The sequence below is a fragment of the Oppia nitens genome, unplaced genomic scaffold, assembly GCF_028296485.1.
Source record: "Oppia nitens isolate AA-2021 unplaced genomic scaffold, nextdenovo-longstitch-racon4-pilon3 scaffold12_pilon_pilon_pilon, whole genome shotgun sequence".
Taxonomy (NCBI): Eukaryota; Metazoa; Arthropoda; class Arachnida; order Sarcoptiformes; family Oppiidae; genus Oppia; species Oppia nitens.
Genome location: NW_026533191.1, coordinates 1397770 through 1415669, shown reverse-complemented (window position 1 = coordinate 1415669; position 17900 = coordinate 1397770). Strand labels below are relative to the sequence as shown.

General features: G+C 27.1%; 3 protein-coding genes across 3 annotated transcripts; 1 reads left to right on the top strand and 2 right to left on the bottom strand.

Moving 5' to 3' along the window:
• Positions 1 to 9384: 9384 nt before the first annotated feature.
• LOC128957017 (uncharacterized) lies at positions 9385 to 12586 on the bottom strand. Its single transcript, XM_054302736.1, has 3 exons — positions 12358 to 12586; positions 11757 to 12239; positions 9385 to 10142 (listed from the first exon to the last, which is right to left on the bottom strand). The coding sequence occupies exons 1-3, from the start codon at positions 12584 to 12586 to the stop codon at positions 9385 to 9387; spliced, it is 1470 nt and encodes a 489-aa protein (XP_054158711.1).
• A 1206-nt stretch (positions 12587 to 13792) lies between these two features.
• Positions 13793 to 14305, bottom strand: LOC128957006 (PE-PGRS family protein PE_PGRS5-like). The gene has a single exon (XM_054302726.1). The coding sequence runs from the start codon at positions 14303 to 14305 to the stop codon at positions 13793 to 13795; it is 513 nt and encodes a 170-aa protein (XP_054158701.1).
• Positions 14306 to 15458: 1153 nt separating this feature from the next.
• LOC128956995 (cytochrome P450 3A24-like) lies at positions 15459 to 17866 on the top strand. Its single transcript, XM_054302715.1, has 2 exons — positions 15459 to 15818; positions 16661 to 17866. Exons 1-2 carry the CDS (start codon positions 15459 to 15461, stop codon positions 17864 to 17866), a joined length of 1566 nt encoding a protein of 521 aa, XP_054158690.1.
• Positions 17867 to 17900: the final 34 nt, after the last annotated feature.

Sequence of the window (17900 nt, the reverse complement as noted above, 5' to 3'; positions counted from 1 at the left end):
ATTCACATTTCTTATCTTAAAAATATTTATAATAATAAATAAATAATACATTAATATTTAAACTTTATTTTTATATATACAAGTTATGTATTTTATATCTACTGTAATAATTTTAAAAAAAAATATTTTTATAACTGAATATGATTTTAAGTATTAATCAAATATATTGAAACAATTTGATAAATCTATTAATATTATATATACATGTATAATATACATATACGTAATAATATAAATTTTACTTTTTAAAAAAAAACAAAAAAAATATACTATAAAATACTATTCAATAATAAAATTTTAAATAATTCAATTAATTATTATAATAATAAATACATAATTATATATTCATATATTAAATACAATAAATATGATTGTAATTGTTTTTACTATACTTATTAAGTCAGCTATTGTTTAAACAACAAAACATAAAAATACATTACAGTTTTGTTACATTAATAATAATAATTATTTTTGTTGTTGAAGATAAATGTAGAAAATATTAAATAGATATTAAAAATTTTGAAAAAATAATTAATTAATTAGTCGTATCCATTGGGCACACGCCTCCACCTATAGCGGCCAAACACCCAAAATACTAGTACACCGACAAAAACTATGGCACCGACAACGCCCACAATTATCGGCATATTTTTGTTAAGCTTCTCCTCCTCCTCCACATCCATCGGACACCGGACTACTGGTGTATTGATAAACTTCGGTACTGTCGGATCGGGTGCTCCCGGATCACGAAATACTTCCCATTGGATGTCCGTTAACTGTATATTATATATGGACTGACTGTTTGGGGTGTTGTCGTTGTTGCTGCACTTGACTGTCATTGTATGCGAGCACCGGTAGCCATATTTGTCACCCACAGTAAGTTTGTCCAACTCGTCCAACTGATTACTGATTACGGCCGACTGTTTTTTTGACGGATCGCCGAATGTCACGGATATGGAATCAACTATAAGATAACCGTCCGATAGGCTAAAGTCGATACGAAATGCTGTAGTAGTAGTAATGGTAGTATCTATTGAACTGTCTGTCCATTGAAATTGCAAATAGGCTTTACCGCTATCCCTATTGCACATACCGGTGCTGTTTATAAATTTTGTTTGATGACTACTACTATCCCATAGTGGCAGCAGCGAAACTGTTTGGTCCAACCAATTGTTGACCACCAATTGTATACTATTTAGCTCAACCAGCAAACAGATAGCCCTGTCCTGGCCTCCGGGCTTGATCTTACTGTCCGTATAGCGTATAAACCATTTGTTTCCGCCATCCCTGTAAACTATGTCATCAGTGTTGTCATTGTCATAATAACCAGTATATACCAGTATATAATTATTAGTTAGTATAGTTAGCAAAAACACCAGGTGCCATTTAACTTGTAAACAATTTGTTATAAAATTTAAAATAATATACATTATATACTGGTATATACTATATATATAAAAAATATATACCTATTATAATAATAATTTGATTTAAACAGCTTTTTATTAAAAAAAATATTAATAATAAGTATTATTATTAATAATTTTTTTTTTGATATAAAAATAACAAAACTAATTATTATTTAATCAAAATTGTGTTTTTTTAATAATTATTATTGTAATGTTGTAAATAAATATAAATTGATGTTTATTTTTATGTTTAAAAAACCTGTATTTTTATTTTATTTTTTTAAAATAAATGTTTAATTATTAATATAAACTAGATTACAATTAATATTTTTTTAATATATAAAATATATTACTTAAATTGAAAGTTTTTTTTTGAAAGTTTACATTTTTACTAATTAAAAAAAACTTAATAATTTTATAAAAATCTTAATAATTTTATAAAAATCTTAGTAATTTTTAAAATTTTTTTATTATTATATGTTTTTTTGTGTGTATAATACATGAGCAACCTGTATCACCTGGTCAGTCTAGTAATTAAAAAAAATAAGTAATTAAAAAAATCTACAATAAAATAATAAAAGTTTATAAGTGTTATAAAAATATAATTTTTTTTGTGAAATCATTGATACATAAAACAAAAAATATTAGTTTTAAATATTATCTTATTTTTTATTATTAATATATATTAATACCTGTATCACAATGACAGATGTTTCTATAGTTTATAATAATAGTAAATAATTTAATGAACAAAATATATGTTTACTAAAGTAATACAATAAATTCAATTTATTTATTTTTAAAAAAAATAAAATAATAAACTTTATAAATTCAAAACTACGCTAAATCTATGTTTTTTAAAAAAAAAATAATTAAAATAAAATAATAGTTTTAATATATTTATTGATAACTATAATTATTATTTTTTTTTAAATATTAACTTAAAATACTGCAATATATATATATAAAATAAAAATCAAACTAAATATTATTAATCTCAATAAATATTTTATGTTAATAATAGTTTATAACTTTTTGTTGTTGTAAAATAATAATAAATCAATAATAAACACATATATAAATCATAATACTCATAAATTATTAGATACATAATACTATATCTATAATAATAATAATATTGTCACTGATATGATGGGTGGGAAGTGGGGGAAGTGGGGGAGGGAGGGATGGGTAGGATAGTTGATAGTTGAAAAACAGTAGATTTAAATTTGCTTGAATATCGTTGAAAAAAACATCACTTATATTATAGTATTAATATATATATATATATATATATATATATACTGTATATATAATATATTTTATATATATATAAATTATTTAATATTTATCATCAGTGGGCACACGCCTCCACTTATAGCGGCCAACAATCCAGAACACTAGCACACAGACTACGACTACGGCCACTACAACGCCGACAATAATCGGTAAACTAGAGTTAAGTTCGACATCTTTCGGACATTTGACGGGAGTATTGATAAACAATGTTTTTTCTGAATCAGGTTTTCCCGAATCACGGAATACTTCCCACTGACTGCCGGTTAACTCAATAGACTGATTGTTTAGGCACTGGACAGTCAGCGTATGCGAGCACTTGTAGCCATATTTTTGAGATACTTTAAATGTGTCGTCCAATTCCTTACTGGTATTACTGATGGCCGACCGTTTGGATGGATCGGTAAATCTAACAGCGATGGCGTCAACATGAGTGTCATCGTGAGATAGGCTAAAGTTTAGTCGAAACATTGCCGGCATATCTGTCGTACTATCGGTCCATTGAAGCTGCAAATAGGCTGAACCAGTGGTACCATCAGTTAGGTTACACATACCGGTGCTCTCTGTAAATTTGGTTTGTTTGGTCCATAGCGGTGGCGATACCTGGCCATCAAAATTGTTGACCAATTTGACACTGTTGAGCTCAACCAGCATACAAATAGGTCTGTCCTTATCCTGTTTGGCTTTTGTATCATCAAAACGTATAAACCATTTGTTGCCTTCTCTGTCCACACGACTACCAGATTTTTGTTCGCCATTGACTACGACAATGATGATGAGCACATGTATGATCAAAAACGCCAGGTGCCAGATATTAGATAATAAACATTTTTTAGTTAAACAATTAATAATATACATTTTTATAATATATATATTTTTATAAAAATAATGTATATTTAAGTTAATACTGTTTTTTTGTTGTTGTGATTATATAATATATATATATATATAAATATAATTAATTAACAATATATTTGAAACACAATTTATTTTTCACAATATATTTTTCAATTATAACATAATAATTAATGTTTTTTAGTTATTGTTTTTTATTTATTTATATATAAGTATTAATTTTGTTTCAAATATCAAAATTAATGATTTTCAAGTTTTTTTGGTTAAATGTTATAAAATATCAATAATACTAACTAATAAAACATACTGTAATATAATGATATTTATATAATAATAATAATATTAGTTGAAAATTGTAGTAAATATTTATCGCAAGTCATATATTGATATATATAAAATAATTGAAAAACTAAAGGTTTACTATATATCCTAATTAAAACTTGATTTACAATAAAAAAAAATTTTTATTAAAAAAAATGTTTACTAAAAAAATGTGACAATAAATTACTATTAACTATAACTATAAACAAAAAGTAATATGAATTAATAAAATTATTATAAATATACTGATATTTAAGAAATTATTATATAAATATGTTAATACATGAAAATAATTATATAATCACAAAACATAAAATATACAAAATTATTATTATTAAAAGTATTAATATTTGTTATATTTAATACAATATTATTATTTTTTTTTTTTATTAAACTACAATCAATGTGTTCAAATAAACACTTTGATTACAATGAATTTTTATTATTATTATTATTTTGTGATTTGTAATCTAATAGATTTGTATTAATAAAATAACTGTATTATTCATAAATTCAACATAAGTAGGACATAGTATAGCATCTAAATTACACACACACACACACACACACACACACACACACACACACACACACACACACACACACACACACACACACACACACACACACACACACACACACACACATACATACATACATACATACACTTAAGAAACTTTAATAAAAAAATTATCAATTATTAAAATATCATAGAAGTTATTATTGATATAAAGTTATTTTATAACTTATATATAAATAAAATTGATAAAAATAATCAATAGTTATTTTTTCCATTGTTAATATTTTAAATGTCATCAAGTGCAATTTGAAAATAAAAATTGTTGTCGCTAATTGATATTGTTTGCTAATTACACAAATAAAAACATATTGTATTTAAATAAAATTGTTATAAAACTAGACAACAAATTGCTAAAATTTTTTTTATTGATATATAACTTGTTATCTTAAATCAAAACAAAAATACATTTAAATCTGTCAAATAATTAAAAATTTTATTAATTTTAAATAATTTATGTTTTTATAATTTATTGACTATTGATTATTTACAATTTGTATAATATTACATGTACAAAATATATTTTTAGTTTATTTATATTATACAGTATAATTTAATTATTTATAAACTATAAAATTATACAGTATTATACAGTATAACTAAATTAAGCAAAATTGATACTACTTATTATAATATGATAATAAACACTAAAAAATATTTAACAAACATTTATTTATATATATATATATTTTTTGGTGATAATAGAAAAATACCAAAAAATTTATTTGCATAATAAAAATTAAATCATAGTATCAACAAAAAAAACTAACGGTAAATTAAATTAACATAAAATTTAAATTAAATACAATATATAACAAAAAACAGTTTATTAGTGCAAATATTAATATAAATAAATATTAAATAAATACAATAAACATATAGTGCAAACTATATTGATTATTATTATTATTATTATACAGTACTGTAATAAAATTTTTTTGTATACATTAGCATGTATTATACTGTATAATTTATACATATGATAATAAAAATAATAATATTAAACAAGGTAATATTTATAATATTTTATAACATAATAAAAAAAATGTCAGCTAGCAAAAATATCATCTACTTAACAATATGGACAGTATGTATGGGCTCATGTATGTTCAGCATCTATCGTGTATCGCACCTGTATCTACAGTACAACACCACAACGTTTGTCAAACACGACAAAATGTTACGTATATTGTTGCCGGCGGTAACCATATGTTTGCCCAAATCGGAGCTAATACGGGACGGCTATCTGACCGCCGCCGGTGGTATCGGCAATGACTCGGCTAAAGCTGACCAGCTATTAGCTAACCGATCGATTCGKGAACAGTTTGCTATGTTGTACAATGAAACGGATATATTCAGTTACTGTGCTGTACTGAAACCGGTAGCTTTCAAGCACCTGGTGTTTTCTGAGACATCATCGGCAGCCCATAATACACACATCCAATGTTCAACAATTAGTCCGATTAGACGATCCATTGATCATAAAAGGTAAGCAATTTTTGTTTGTATACAAAAAAAATTGTATTACATTATAATTATTGTATTTTTTYTAAATAAATTGATTAATACTTGTATAACATGTATATATACTGTATATTATGTAACTGAAAACTACATGTAATAGTAATATAACACTTAAAATTTTTTTTACTATTTAATACTATTTTTTATTATATTTATCAATATATATTGTTTTTAAATGATATATTTTAAAAAAAAATATTATATGTTTAAAAAAATTTTAAACTCTAAGATTTAGATATTAATTGATATTTTTAATAACTTATAATATTTATGTATACAATATAGAAAAACATTGTAACCGACAAAAAAAATTATAAGTTTAATTTTTAAGCCTTTATTATATTTATAATAAACAAATACCAAAAGTTAAATATTTTAAGTATTATAATAATAATATTTTAATTTAATTTTGAATAAAAAAAAACTATAATAACAAATTATTTTTTATTTATTTATTTACAAACTGTAACTAAGTGAGCTATCAAAACTTTATTATTTTTAAATTTAAATTATTAATACATTAATAAAGCATACATTTATTTGGGGTTTATTTAATTTTTAACTTAAATGTTTTACTTAAAAAAAACAAAACAATAATATATTAATGAACCAAGTTAACTTTTTGTTCAATAAATATAAATATATATATAYATATATATAGTTTGTAAATAAATTTTAAAAAATCAATAATAATTTGTTATTATATTTTTTATTAAAAAATTAATTAAAAAATTACTATTACTATAATACATATAAATATTTAATTATTTGCTATTATTGATTATAATATATATATATAATTATTCTAATATATATATATATATATATATATATATATAGATTATTATCATTCATATAATCTATGATACTATGGGAACTGTTACTATAAAAAAAATAATAATAATTAATTAGTTTTTTGTTTTGTTAACTTATAGACTATGTTTTACACTACTGTCCCAAACTGATGGCCAACCGGACGATAGATATCTCGTTGAAAATCAGTTTGCATTCAAAGATTTTTTACACCATTTAGTGCTAATTATTTTCGCCCGACACGTGTCCTATGTGTACGTAGCAGTTCACGCGCGCAACGAAATTTTGCGCAGTTTTTATAGGGAAAATTTCGTGAAAATTCAGCCCCGACTGGTCAGGGATGGTAAGGGATCGGTAACCTATTTGGTTGACAATCTATACTATACCCGTACTATTATCAAATCGATGCCCGTTCCCTATGAAACACGCTGTCTAGACTATAGGTAATTTAAATATAATTAAAATTGTTACAAAATAAATAAATAAATAATATTTAATTTAACAATTTAACTAGCTAACTATATTAGCTAGATAAAATTTATTAATTATTATTTTTTGGTGACATATAATTTATATATATATATATTATTAATCCTTTTTAAAATTTGTTTACTTTTTAGAAAAAAAATTAAATAAATTATAATATCTAATTTAACAATTTAACTAGCTATTTGATTAGCTAGATAAAATTTAGTAATTTTTTTTTTGGTGACTTATAATATATATATATATATATATTATTAATCCTTTTAAAATTTAATGATTTAATATTTATATTTTTAAAAAATATAAAATAATATTTAATTTAATAATTTAACTAGCTATTTAATTAGCTAGATAAAATTTAGTAATTTTTATTTTTTGGCGACATATAATAATATATATATATATATTTATATATTTTATTAATTATTTTAAAATTAARTGCTTTAATATTTGTATTTTTAAATAATAAATATATTTTATTTATTTTTTAAATATATAATAATATTTAATTTAACAATTTAACTAGCTAACTATATTAGCTAGATAAAATTTAGTAATTTTTAATTTTTTTTTGGTGACATATAATAATATATATTTATATATATTTTTTATTATTATTAAACAAATTTTAGCAAGCTAAATTATCGATCACGCGATGATTGTATCGATAATTGTCGACTTAAACTAATATCACAGAAAGTGTCGGCACATGAATGGCCGTCCATTTATTTGTCGGACGATTACGAATCGGATCATCAGATGACTGACAAACATAACAATAACTTGGAATTGGATCAATCGATTGGCCAGTCGTGTAAAAATATGTGCGGCGGTATTCATACGGAATGCTATTCGGAAATCTATGGCCTAAACGTACGGCGAATGGACAGACCGTTGCCCGAGTATGTTATGGGACTGTATTGTCCGCAGATACCCGACCTTATCTATACACATACGGCATCGGTAGAGTTTGAGGAGTTTCTATCGTATTTGGGTAGTGTATTGAGCATACATTTTGGTGTATCCTGTATTATGTTGGCAAACCTGGTCCACCTGGTTCACAAATACCTGTCCAATCAGTGGACCGTCAGATTTAGGTGTCGTAATGTTAGTATACACGTTGAACGTGATTTAACGGTTAATACTATGCCTAGTAATAGTCAGCAGCGGCGGCGTAAACGGCCAGTCATTAATTTTCCGATGTCTGTGCCCGATATGACAGGTGCTGGTAGTGGTGGTGTAGGAAAACACCATTTATTGGCACCGATAGACACATAAATCTATACGTATTTTTGTTTGTTTGTTTGCAAAATTTTGAACAAATATTTAAATAATACTACAGATATTTATATTACATGTATATTATATTAAGTAATTAATATTAAATTAAAAGCTTTTATAAATTATTAAATTTTTTTTTATACATAAGTTATTGTTTTTATTTTAAATATTTGCAAAAATATTAATTATATATTATAACAACTAATTGATATTAAATATAAACATAACTGTATATCCATTAAAATTGAAATTAAATAATATATTGTAACATATATTCTATACTTTTTATTGAAAGTACATTAATATTAAAATAATATTTATATATTCATAATAATATTAAACTTATTTTAAGATAAACAATTAAATGAATTTAAAATTGAAATATTAATGAATATACTAATAAAATATAGCAGTATTTAAAAAGTTTTTTTTGTTTAATTATCATTGAATTTTAATAAATTTTAAAATACATATTTTTTAGCACATATTTTTTATAATTAAATTATATTAATTTTTATGTCAAAAGTTATAATTATAATTATTTTGTTTAATTAATAAAAAAAAACACAACAACACTATACATTAAACCATATCATAAATTACAGTATAATTTTAAAATATTGTTTATAATAATAATTATTATTATTGAATAATAAATTAACAAATAATAAATTAAAATAAATAAATAAAATACATAACTATTTCTATCTACTACTACTACTACTACAACACCTACTACTATAACACTTACTACTACAACACCTACTACTACAACAGCTACTACTATAACACCTACTACTACTACTACTACTACTACTACTACTAGCCCGACCCCAAACCGAGAGCATTGGTTAGGCCGGTCAGTACATTGCCTAATAGACCGCATAGTTGATTGACAATAAATAAAAGCGACAATGGATTACAGCCGGTGGGCGTCAGCAGTGTATTGCACGGCAGGCCAGTGGCCACCTGTAGGTCAGGATTGGCGCATATCTGTTCAACTGATAGCATACCGACAGCTCCCAAACCGCACGTTACGTTGCACAGACAGCATAGGGGTATTGCGCAAACATCGGTCGACGATTCAACATTAGGACAAGGAGGCGGCTCGGTCGGTCCGGTTGGTCCAGTCGGTCCAGTACCCGGTCCAGTACCCGGTCCAGTTCCCGGTCCAGTTCCGGGACCTGTTCCCGGTCCAGTTCCCGGTCCAGTTGCCGGCCCTGTTCCCGTTCCAGTTSCCGGTCCTGTTCCCAATCCCGTTCCCGATGGACCTCCAGTTCCACTGCCCGGCGATAATGGTCCATTAGATCCGGTACCACCGCCGTTAGGATTTAATCCCAGACCAGTTAACCCACCATTGCCTGCACCCGTATTTCCATCACCACTACCGCCACCATTACCCAAACCATTACCGCCAACAGGTACTACCAATCCATTACCAGTGCCACTGCCTGGACCGCCACCACCAGCCAATGCACCGTTAAGTAAAATTTGTTGATTTTGTTGCATCCTAACTGGTCCTCCTCCTCCTCCATTGCAGCTGCCGGTGCCGTTACCGCGATTGTTTCCAGAGCAAGTGCCTATAATTTAAAAAATAAAAATTTTGAATAATTATTTTTAATATTTAGTTTTTTTATATAAAAACTATAAAATATAAAAAATAATATAATATAAAAAATAATATAATATAATATAAAAAATAATATAAAAATAATAATAAAAAAATAAATAAATACTTGATTTAAGTTTGGTTTTTCTACCGACCTTTGGTCGACGTTTTTTGACTAAAAAAAATAAAAATATTTAAAAAATTAGTTTTTTTTAACTAATTATTAAATGGCATAATAATAATTACATTTTTTATTACTATTATTGTTAAACATTTTAAATGAATCATTTCTAATATTATTATTATTATTATTTATATAATGATTGTATCTATTGTTTAGTTGTCCATCAAATCTGGCCGCCAATGATGGCACCGTTAGTTTATCAACTATACTATAATTTATAGGTTTATCATCATCATCGGTGGTACTGTCCGATAGTTGTACTAATTCATCGCTAGTAATATACGATACAAAATCTGATTTATATTTTTAAAAAATAAAATAAAATTTAATATAAATTTAATTGTATTAAATAAATCAAACATATTTAAAAAATAATAATATAATTAATTGTTTAAATTAGTTTAATTAAATGATTAGTAGACAAACATACCTGAATAAACAGTAATCAATAATAGGGTAAACGATAACTTCATTATTAAATTTAATATTAAAAATAATAAATTTTAAATTTTAAACATTTAATAAATCATTTTGCTTTTATATTTTCTGTTATATTCAGACAAAAAAATAAATAATATTATTTTTCATTAAAAATAGTAACTTTAATGTTAATGTATTATTTTATTTTATTTTATTTTTTGTTAATAAATAGGTAAATCTAATTTTTAATTGCATAATATGGTATACAAATAAAATATTATTTCATAATTGTTAAAACTATCCAGGTGGTTTAGTTAAAACTACCCAAAATATATCATATAAATTGTGCAATTATACAAATTTGTGCAAAAAACATACAAATAAAATATAAAAATAAAATCTAATACTATTTTTGAATTAATATTTACAAATATTTTTTTTWAAAAAACTTAGCCACATAACAATTTATTTAAAAAAAACTATATTACAAATTACAAATAATTACAAATTAATGATATTAAACACAATTTGTAACAAAACTTGAATATATTATTAATAAAAATATTGACAAACATATAAACTAATAAAAATAATTTAAATTATTATAATAAAACTTATAACTTAAACAAAAAATAAAATAAATAATTACTTTAATTTATTAATCAAAAAAGTGCAAAATTGTTATATCAATACATCAATAATTTAATATAAGATTTCATTTACATATAAATTAATTGATTTTGAATTACAAGTATTTGAAATTAAATAAATAAAAATAATTTAAAAATAATTATAATTATTATTATTACACAAAATTAAAACTGTTTTTAGACGATACTAATAGCCAACTATTAGTTAATAAATTATGATTGTTGTTGGCGGTGGTGGTGGGGTCGCCAAAAACCATAGCTTCCGGTACACTGTTTACAACACACAGTGACATAAAAAACATGATAAACTCGACTAAATTCAATTGACAACAATCCTCTTGATCAGCACCGGTAGGTGGATGAGGAGGACGGGTCATAACGGTTATCATCGACGGAACGGTAGGTGTATAGGTTGGATGGCATCGTTCATCATCATTGTCACGACAGTCATCACCACCACCAGGTATTTCTGGTGTAGGCACTGGTGGATGACCGCTATTGGATGGTCTACCGGGAGTTGGAGGAGGTCTATGTGTATGACTCGGTGTAGTAGTAGTAGTGGTTGGTCGAAACGGTGAATCGGGACCAGTTATGCCGATCGGTGTTTTGCTCCATACGTTTGCCGGTGATGTTGGTGTAGGCGATGATGGGGTATATTCAGGTGTAGTCCATATGTCGACGGGTGGTACAGGAGGTGGTGGAGGTATGTGCTCGTGATTGGGCTCTGTATGCCCGATGCCGTTGACTATGACCTGTTGTTGTTGTTGTTGAACAACTACCAGTGCCGGTGTTGTTGTCATCGGTCTACTAGAACCTACAGTTAGATATATATATATATATATTAGACTAACTGTTTTCTAATATCAGGTGAAACAACAAACTTTTTTTAGGTTTTTTCTTTTTGTTAATATATTTTTTGATGTGATGAAGACCCGGTACATTGATTATCATTGTCTGTGAATCGGGTTGTTTGGGACGCCGTTTTCTGGCCGCTGGTGGTGGTCGTCTCGGAGATGACATATTTTTAGCACCACCGACACCGATATTATCATTGATGATGGCTATACTACTGTCCATATCTGGCTCTAACGGCATACCCATATTAGTAGGTCCTCCTAACCATATGTCGGGTGCAATCATATCGGTTAAGTCATAGTCCATGTTAAGTGATTGTCTAACTATTGGCCGAAATTGACTATCATTTTGACATTTTATATAATCTAATGATTAAATTTTTTTTAATGATTATTAATTAGTAATATTTATTAATTTATTTTTTTTGTAAAAAAAAATAATTAGTACTAAAAATATTAATTTTAATTTATAAATACCTTGAAATAAAATGATAATAAATAAGAAAATACTTAAATTATTTAATTTATTCATAATTAATATTATTAATAATAACATAAATATTTTTTTATGTTTTTTTTAAAAAAATAAATACAAAATTTATTAATTACATAATTAATAATAAAAATGTTTCAATTATATAAAAAAATATGTGTATTTATATTACTATTACATTTAGCTAACATAATTTATTATTTAGCTGTATTTTAAATTTATTATAAATATATAAAATTAAACTAGATTATTTAACATTTATATTTTATTTTTAAAAAAAATTAATTAATTTATTTTTTTTATAATAGTTAGTTAAAAAGTTTATTACTATTCAATATAATATTTTAAACACTACTAAACAAATCAACAAATATCTGATATATATATATATATATATATATATATATATATATATATATATATATATATATATATATTGTATTTATAGTTATAATTTGCATTTAATTAATTATATTTTAAWACTATACAAAAATGTACAGGTATATACATATATAACAAATTTACTATTAATATTTAATTTATTTTTTTAAAAATAAAAATATATGACAAAAAAATGTAATTATAATGTTTTATTAAAATTTACTACAAAATAATGTTTGAAACAAAAATATAAATTATTATTATTATTGAAATCAATTTTATTTTGCAATCAAACAATGATTATTTAGCAGATTTTTTTATATTAAATAGTTAAAACAATAATGTTTAATTACTGTATAGCAAAAATAATAAAAATAAATTTATTAATTCAATTTATTGTAAAATGTTTTTGTTTTAAATTAAAAAAATTAAACATTAATAATATTAAAATAATATATTAGATATACAATAAATTATTTAGTTTATTAATTAAAAAAATAAATAACAACAAAATTATATATAAAATAATATATAATTTATAATATACTTAATTAATTACAATAAATAAATACTAAATAAATATAGTATTATATAAGTAATGTTTTATTTATATATTACTTAAAGCCAGTTSCTCCTCCACTAAACTGGTCCATAAGCACCAGTATTACCATTGAGTCCACCAATACCTCCTAGACCGCCCACACCACCAGCGCAACCAGGCGCACCCTGACCACCAGCACCGCCGTAACCGCCACTACCGCCGCGTCCACCCAACCCGCCCGGTCCTCCACCCGGACCTCCTCGACCGCCATCGCCTCCACGTCCACCTTTGCCACCTACACCGCCAGTACCGCCCGGACACCCATAACCCCCGACACCACCAGTCTGCCCAGGTCCACCATCCTGACCATTTTGTCCCCGTTGACCTGGCTGTTGACCCGGTGCTCCATTGGTACCGGGAATTCCGTCAGCTCCCGGTGCACCCGTTGCACCAACAACTTGTATAACAGATGTATTGGCAATACCTTTACCCGCCTTTCCTGGCGAACCGTTTCTACCAGACTTTCCACAAGTTTGCTGAACAGTCATACCGATTGTCGTCAGCACCAGTAGTAGTAGTAGGCATAGTAGGAACTGTACCCTTATTGTCATAATTGTTATTTTAAATTAATAATATTAGTACTAATTTGTTTGTTAATTAAAAACAAATTTAATAATAATTAAAAAAAATATAATAAGTAAAAAATATAATGTTTTCCCAATTACTTTATATAGAAATTTAATTAATTAATTAATTAATAATAATGCAAAAATAAAATTGCTAGTAATCATTGATAATAAAAATTTAGCATACTCATTTTATTTATTTTGTAATTTATTTAAGTTTAAATTTATTATTGATAAATAATTTTTCATATGAAATTGTTACCGCTTAAAATGATTAAACAATTTTTAAAAAATTAATTTAAGTTTTTTTTAATTGATAAAGTTTAGTATATAAAAACAATTAATTAATTTTTTAAAAAAATTATTAAAATATAATAATAATTATTAAAATATAATAATAATTATTAAAATATAATAATAATTATTATTAAAAATAATAATAATTAAAATTCTAGATTATTGCTGAACTCAAAAAATCTAATTAAATGCCAATAATTTTACATTTAAATTATACAACAATTTTGTTTATAAATTTAATACTATATTAGTACTGAAAGTTCATCTAATATATACTGTCCTAAAACGTTATCAATATATATTTATATATATATGAGATATTATATACAAAAATATATATATACATAGATATTAAGTCAACTTTCCCTATAGTTTTTAGTAAATATATAAATATGATATATTAATTGATAACAACTTATCATTTTTTGAATAAAATATTTTTAATATCATTTCATAGTACAGTATATATATATATATATAAATATTTCTATTAATATATAAATATATATATTTATTGATCACTACATATCACGTTAAATGTCTAGTTTTTATATCATTATTATTATTATTATTATCACTGAAACCAAATCTATTGAACGATAATCATGTTTATCATAAAAAATTAAACAAAACTAAAATTTAATTATACATTTTTCTCAAATACAAAATTTTATATAAAGTATAAATTAAACATAAATATATATAATATATTATATATATATATATATATATATATAAATATAGACAATAATAAATTTATTTTAGTTAATAAATTTTAAATAATAAATATATTAATTATTTATAACTTTATTTTTGAAAACTTTTAATTTAATAAATAGTTATGTTTTATTATGTAATAATAATACTAATAATTTTGACTATACTATCACTGATATGGTGGTACAGACAACGTGTCCACAGTATGACAGTACTGTCCCGTTGCGGTATACCSGGACCCCAGCCTCAGCTAATCATCGGCAATATGACTGACTACTATCGGTACGGTTATAATGAATGTTTTGAACGGTGGCGCCAAAAATATGGCAAAATTTTTGGCTACTATTTGGGCGCCAAACCGTTTGTCGTGGTCACTGATCCCGAATTACTGAAGCTGATCCAAGTCAAAGAGTTTAACCAGTTTTTTCATCGACCATATGTCGTACCGGGCGGTCTCTACCGAAACCCGAAGTTTCATCAACAGGTATGTGTGAATTGTCTAATAATTTGTTGACAATACTATTGCTTCTCCTGTTTTTTKTGTGTGGGTTTAATCTCTCTCTYTSTCTCTCTTTGTCTCTCTTTGTCTCTCTTTGTCTCTCTTTGTCTCTCTTTGTCTCTCTTTGTCTCTCTTTGTCTCTCTTTGTCTCTCTTTGTCTCTCTTTGTCTCTCTCTCTCTTTGTCTCTCTCTCTCTCTCTCTCTTGTCTCTCTTTGTCTCTCTCTCTCTCTCTTTGTCTCTCTCTCTCTCTCTCTCTCTTGTCTCTCTCTCTCTTTGTCTCTCTCTCTCTTTGTCTCTCTCTCTCTCTTTGTCTCTCTCTCTCTCTCTTTGAACTCTCTCTCTCTCTCTCTCTCTCTCTCTGAACTAAGACAACTCTCTCTCTCTCTCTCTCTCTCTCTTTGCTCTCTCTCTCTCTGGTGAGCTCTCTCTCTCTTATTGCCATTTCAAATCTCTCTCTCTCTAGTTTGGGTACAAAGAATCTCTCTCTCTCTCTGACTTACTGTCTCTCTCTCTCTCCTCTCTATGCTCTGAGTCTCTCTTTGCTCTCTCTCTCTCTTAAAGTGGACAGGGTCTCTCTCTCTCTATGTGACTCTCTCTCTCTCCTGATCCTTTTTTTCTCTCTCTTTGCTCTCTCTCTTTGCTCTCTCTTTTTGCTCTCTCTCTCTCTCTCTCTCTCTTTGCTTTCTCTTTGCTGTTTTTTGCTCTCTCTTTGCTCACTCACTCTCTCACTCACTCTCTCTCTCTCTCTCACTCACTCACTCACTCACTCACTCTCTCTCTCTCACTCACTCACTCTCTCTCTCTCTCTCTCTCACTCTCTGCTCAGATCAATCGGGTCGGACCGTTCAAGTGGCGGGCAATGAGACAATCGATGAGCCCGTGGTTTAGTTCRCTACAACTTCGGTCGCTAATACCAACCATCGAACAGTGCTCGGATGTGATGMTYGGAAAACTGGAACCGTTAGCCGAATCGGGTCGTGAGTTCAAYATCTATCGGGTGTTCGAAGGTATGACTATGGATGCCATACACCGGACGGCGTTTGGCGTAATGTCCGATCCGCAGCTGAATGTCGAAACCAATGAGCTTATGGATGCTCACCGGACAACATTGTCGGCCAAAACTAGCGAATGGTTGGCCACACTGTTGCTATGTTTCCCGGAGTTTTCGGCGGTCATCAATCCATTGCGCGATATACTCGAAAAACTATGCGAACTGTTCGGGTTGTCCTCGGATGAGAAACTATGGCAAAACATTGAGGCCATTGTCGACACACGTATTCAGGGCTATCGTGAAGGTATACGCGGCGGCGACAGCTATAAAGACATATTGGAACTGATGATCGAAAAACTGGAGGACAGGGATCCGGATAAACGGTTGACCAAAACCGAGATTATAGCCAACGTGTTGGGTATCGATGAGGCGGCTTTCGAAAGTCCGGCCAATAATTTGGGTTTCGTTTTTCACTATCTGGTCAACTGTCCCGATATACAGGAGCGCGTATACGAAGAACTTGAATGTGTTGTCCTACAGGAAAGTTCGGGTAGTCTAAGCTATGATACACTGAAACGACTGGAATATACCGAAGCTGTAATACTCGAAGCGTTTCGCATATACCCGACTGACCCCTTGTTTATCAGTCATTCACCCGATCGGGATTTTGTCTATCGGGAATCGCTAACATTACCCAAAGGTGTCGACATCAGGGTACCGATGTATCAGTTACACCGTGATCCCGATCACTGGCCACAACCCGATCAGTTTCTACCCGACAGGTTCCTCGGCTCCGATCGCCAGAAATCAATCAATCCGTTTGTCTATCAGCCGTTCGGTGTCGGACCGCGACTATGTCCGGGCAAACGGTTCAGTATATTTGAAGTCAAACTAATTATCGCACAAATACTGCTACACTATCGTGTCGTACGGGGTTTGCTAACCGAACCGTTAGACAGTCTAGAGTTAGATTTCAAACTGTTTTCTCTGTCACCGAAAAACGGTATTTACGTACGACTATTGCCGAGAAAATTTAAATAATAATAATAATAATAATTTTAATTTTTTTTAATTA